The following is a 5,616-nucleotide window of genomic DNA, read 5'->3' on the forward strand; positions in this document are numbered from 1 at the left end:
CTATTACATCAACATATTGAAACTCAGGTAAATTATTTTAGAATTCGGTATGTAAACGCAATTGATCTGGTGATAAACTGAATAAATGACAAAATCAATTATGTATGTTTGTGGTATGATCAATTATGTATCTATAGATATATCACATTTGTTTTTCCATATGTATTTCCCTTCACCTTAAATTTTAACAGAATCATCAACTTCAAATAATGTCATCTTGTTTTTGTTTCCATGGTGTATGAATACATGACCTAATTTGAGTAGTTATTAACCTGTAAAACGTGTTTATAATGATTTTATGAACCTGTGAGAACAGTTCTGTTGTGTGATAAGTCTCTGATAAGGGGCCTGATATAGGAATTAACATAGTTATCACCTGATTGATTATTATATAAGTTTGTATCTATTACAGGCGTTGTATGATAAACCAGCGTCAGTCTCTATAGATAATTTATTTAAACAACTCAGTTTAAAAGAGGAAGATGTGTCACGTTGGGAGCCGATACGACGAGCGGCAGACGGAATAATACAGGAGAAAAATATGATCATTGAAAAGTAGGTTTTATTCTGTCTTCAAAGTCTTACATCTTCTCTGCATAATAATAATAATAATAATAACTTTATTAGAAACTCAGTTGTACAAGACAATCTTCCCTAGGATCTTTCTACATCTACAATAACATATTTACAAAATGATAAGGTAATAAAAATAGAAAATAGAAATAAAATAGAAAATGAATGATGAAAATTAAGGGTCACATTCAGGTGATTGAAATATATGTAAAAAGGAAATGAAATAAAAGTAATTTTTACAACATTAAAGATAATAGGAAATTTTAAAATAATTCTAGTCACTCTTATTATCATAGTTCCCTTTTCAGTCCTGTTTTAAAACATTCTACACTGTTAGATTGTTTATATACAGGAGTTAAACGCTTTGAGATTTTCAGACAACTGACCTATATTCAGCCTGCGTCCCTACTGAAGTTACTTAGAGTTAAACGATATGTGATTTTCAGACAACTGACCTATATTCAGCCTGTGTCCCTACTGAAGTTACCTAGAGTTAAACGCTTTGTGATTTTAAGACAACTGACCTATATTCAGCCTGCGTCCCTACTGAAGTTACCTAGAGTTAAACGTTTTGTGATCTTCAGACAACTGACCTATATTCAGTCTGTGTACCTGTGTAATATTGACTATTTATGTTTAGATTAAAGAATCGTATTCTACAGTTAGAAGAAGACTGTAGTTTAAATGAGACAAGATTAAAACATGCTCTAATTAATCAAGATGATACAGGTGATACATTACATCATAAAATACAGGTAATATCTTTATTCTTATATCTTATAATAAAACTAAGTACTAAGAATATATTATAAGTTGTATTATTCTCTACACACGTCGAATTGAAGGCTCAAAATTTGACAGTGAGCTGTGAACACTTTTACTGATTGGCTTAGCTAATGTCCCTTCAAGTGAGTAAGTATTTCATAATGAAAAGTGGTATCAGGTGTCTAGAAGAGTAAGCTTACCCTGCCTTGCACAACACCACCAATGTTGCTCAATATTTCACACAGTATTATCCTTTATTTAGCTTATACATCATATATATATTTGAGAGTAGGGCTTTAATTTCTATCTACTGTATAAATTTCTTGTTATAAATTTTTCTTGTTTTAGACTCGTTATTCCCTGTAATATAAACATTCTTTCTATCCCATAATAATAATAAATATTAATTACAGGAATTACAGTATAAATACGCAACGTTAAAAACAGAATTAATAGATACCAGATCTCAGAAAAATATAGAAATAGACGAACTTGAAGTTAAACTAGGGTAGGTTTATTATTGATTTTATATTTTATATTTACTCTGTTGTCATAGTGAATTCTTCAGGTCTCTTGACATCATAGTGATCATCATTTACCTACGGAAAGGCGATCATAACTTTCAAACTTGACTCTCATATAACTGAGTGTGTGAGCTATGTTCAGAAATCATGACCACTTTTATTATTTACAACCATAAACAACTAATTGGTAATCACTATGGTGTAAGGACACATTTATGTTGAAATGTCTTATTATAATAATTTGTTGTTGGTTGAAATGTGGTATTTTATATTGAGAAATAGAAAATTATGGCCAGTAAAAAGATGATCTGATCTTTTAGAAACGGAAGGGTGGAAATCAGTCTCTGTAAAAGTGTTGTCACTTTGTCACCTGTGTCACTTACAAAACATCACTCAGTAGTCTCCAGTCTCTTTAATAAGACAAGTTTTGGTGTCATATTTTATCATCGGTGGTGCTCGTCTAGAAATGAAATGAATGGAGTTTTACGTCCTACTTTTCTGCACAAGGTGCTCGTTTACGTCTGTTCCAATTCTGACCTCAATAGAACGGTACAGAAGTGGAATATGTCATATACCTTTCTCCGTCAATTTGAATGTTGAGTTCCAACTTATTTTATTGAATGTTCGGTTTATTCAGCGAATCTAGAGTGTGCAGGAAACTAAAGGGAAGTAACTAAGGTTTTATTTAAGTTAATTTTTATTTTGTTTTCCAGTGCAACTGAGTATGAATTAGATCAGTTGAAGAAAACAATGAAAAATAAAGAAACAAATTCTTCAGATTTACAGTTTCAGGTATTTTAATGTTGTATTTTCAATGTTATTTTATTTAGAGAGATTGTAAAAAGGTTTTCTAAATATTCTATGTGTATCAGGGAGAATGGTAACTTCAATTTGCTATAGTAATAGCATTACAAATTTCATTCAGACGTCTGTGATTCCTGCATTTCCACTAAAACAAAGTGTTTGTTGACATCACTAATTGAAAAATATGTTTTATCATATAAACCCCTTCATTATAGTGATGCCATCAAACATTTTTAGAAGATTTGAAAACCTCCTAACAATCCAAATAAAAAATAGAGATTCCCAAATTTTGATTTTGACTCTTATCCATACCTTAGCCAGTGCCTTCTGTTACCTGTTCAACCACCCTAATCTAATCCCTTATTTTGTTGACAACTCTTTTGATTGGCAGTATTCTCTAACATAACATCTAATCACATCGCTGAATTAACAAACTTCTGTGATGCATCAAAAGTACCTTATGATGTCAAGGTATAAGACACAGCTTGTTATAGCTTGACATTGTGAAGATGTTGTAAATTGATTGTTGGACACTTCTGGCAAGATTTACCTAATTGCACACTGCATGCCATTGCCTGTATTTTGCTTGTAATATCAATGTTTTCTAGTTAAAAGATGGGGCAATAAACTGAGGCTGTAACTGTTCGACCGTTCTGGCTAAATTTACCTAATTGCACACTGCATGCCAGTGACTGTATATATTAGTGCTGGCAGGATATATCGGTGAATTGTTGTATCGCGATACGACATGCCACTATATGCGTATCGTATCCTGACCCGTGTATCGTGAGCCTTGTATCGCGATACGTATCATATCAGGGCATGATTTAAGATACCCAGCTGTACTATATTCCTGGCTTGTTTTTTATTTAAAGTCTCTGTTTTCCAGTTGAAAGAAAAAGATGGTGAAGTACGGGAATGGCAGACAAAGTTTACGGAGATGAAAGATAGTTCGTTAGAATTAAAACGTAAATTAGACAGTCTAGAACAATATCTGGGTGATTTACCTACATCAGAAGAAACAAGTAAAACAGCTAAAGAAATATCCTTTACAATTCAATAAGATTACTTTTTTTTTTCTTTTTTTTTAAACTAATGTCAGTTATTTTTTCTAATACAAAAATCAGACATTCTGTCTTCTGGTTTGTAACCCATGCTAGTTGAATCCTTGTGGATCAAGTATCAGCTGGTAAACATGATCCTTGCGATTTTGTATTGAAGACACTGATCAATTTTCACCATTTCAATTTTCAAACGTCTGTGCAATTCCTCTAAAACTAAGTTTAATATTACTAATCACGAATATGTAGACATATTTTGTGATTAGTGATGTCAGGAACCACAGACGTCTGTCTGACAATAACTTACAATCCCTTAAGTTTCGATATATTCACTGTTGAATTTTCCTCATTGCACACCAACTAATATGCCAATTTAAGTTCATTTGCATATCAACTGTTAATAAATATTGACCTTAACTATATCTTACTCAGAACAACTGAAAGAAGAGATGACTCTCAAGGAAACTAAGATTCACGAACTAGAACGAAAATTAAAACATGCACGAAAGGTTTTAACTCAGAGAGAGTTTCAGCAACGGGAGATGTCAGAGAAAGAACACCACCTACTGGAGAAATTGAAAAGTCTGTCTGAAGAAAACGATAGATTAAAACTTGATGATACGACAGCTGCGTTGTTTAAATCACAAGAAGAATTACGTGACGTTCGTGAAGAGAAAGAAAGATATGCTATTGATTTAGAGAAAGCTAAAAAGGTAAAGTTGATATATCTTGTTACAGTTTCTTGTGTGTATATTGTTGATTCTAGATAAGTATTCTTGCAAATTTTACAATTTCTTGGTTTTCATTTCAATGATATTTTATCCTTTCAGTTATTAGAAGATACTCATCGTAAACTTCGTCACCAGGAGGTCAAATATCAGACGGAATTACGTCAGTTTACAGAACGGGTCGGGCAGGAAGAGGAGGCAGTGGAGATACTACGTCAAGATCTCACTAAGAAAGATGAACTAATCTTTAAAATAAAGAAATCCATGAAACAGGTTGGTGAGGGTGCCTTTCTAGATATCTGTCGTCTGGATATCTGGATATCTGTCGTCTGAATGTCTGATATCTGGATATCTGTTGTCTGAATGTCTGATATCTGGATATCTGTTGTCTGAATGTCTGATATCTGGATATCTGTTGTCTGAATGTCTGATATCTGGATATCTGTTGTCTGAATGTCTGATATCTGGATATCTGTTGTCTGAATGTCTGATATCTGGATATCTGTTGTCTGAATGTCTGATATCTGGATATCTGTTGTCTGAATGTCTGATATCTGGATATCTGTTGTCTGAATGTCTGATATCTGGATATCTGTTGTCTGAATGTCTGATATCTGGATATCTGTTGTCTGAATGTCTGATATCTGGATATCTGTTGTCTGAATTTCTGATATCTGGATATCTGTTGTCTGAATGTCTGATATCTGGATATCTGTTGTCTGAATATCTGATATCTGGATATCTGTTGTCTGAATGTCTGATATCTGGATATCTGTTGTCTGAATGTCTGATATCTGGATATCTGTTGTCTGAATATCTGATATCTGGATATCTGGTGTCTGAATTTCTGATATCTGGATATCTGTTGTCTGAATATCTGATATCTGGATATCTGTTGTCTGAATGTCTGATATCTGGATATCTGTTGTCTGAATATCTGATATCTGGATATATCTGAAGCACCTAGAGAAGGAAAATATAATTGCATACTTAATTTCCCTCAAAAGTTTGAATTTGACAAAAGAAATTTAGCTAATGTTATTGTTCAGGCAAAAACACCTAATGATATGGTTTCAATCATTAACCTCATCAGTAGCAGAACAATATATGTTAAACTTCACATCATTAGTAAAATATTATAGAAAAATTTTATCATTTCAT

The 5,616-nt window shown here is 32.6% G+C and overlaps 1 protein-coding gene across 1 annotated transcript in view; it reads left to right on the top strand.

The window, feature by feature from the left end:
- Positions 1-5,616, top strand: part of LOTGIDRAFT_239009 (hypothetical protein) — a gene marked incomplete at its 5' end in the record, with an annotated part of 33,940 nt that overhangs the window by 21,705 nt on the left and 6,619 nt on the right. The window contains 7 exons of the mRNA XM_009052489.1: positions 413-555; positions 1,214-1,328; positions 1,752-1,846; positions 2,576-2,654; positions 3,556-3,691; positions 4,160-4,440; positions 4,558-4,728. Of these exons, the coding sequence (XP_009050737.1) occupies positions 413-555; positions 1,214-1,328; positions 1,752-1,846; positions 2,576-2,654; positions 3,556-3,691; positions 4,160-4,440; positions 4,558-4,728 (1,020 nt within the window). The remainder of the gene's footprint in view (positions 1-412; positions 556-1,213; positions 1,329-1,751; positions 1,847-2,575; positions 2,655-3,555; positions 3,692-4,159; positions 4,441-4,557; positions 4,729-5,616) is intronic.

The sequence above is a fragment of the Lottia gigantea genome (assembly GCF_000327385.1).
Source record: "Lottia gigantea unplaced genomic scaffold LOTGIsca_184, whole genome shotgun sequence".
In the NCBI taxonomy this organism is placed as follows: domain Eukaryota; kingdom Metazoa; phylum Mollusca; class Gastropoda; family Lottiidae; genus Lottia; species Lottia gigantea.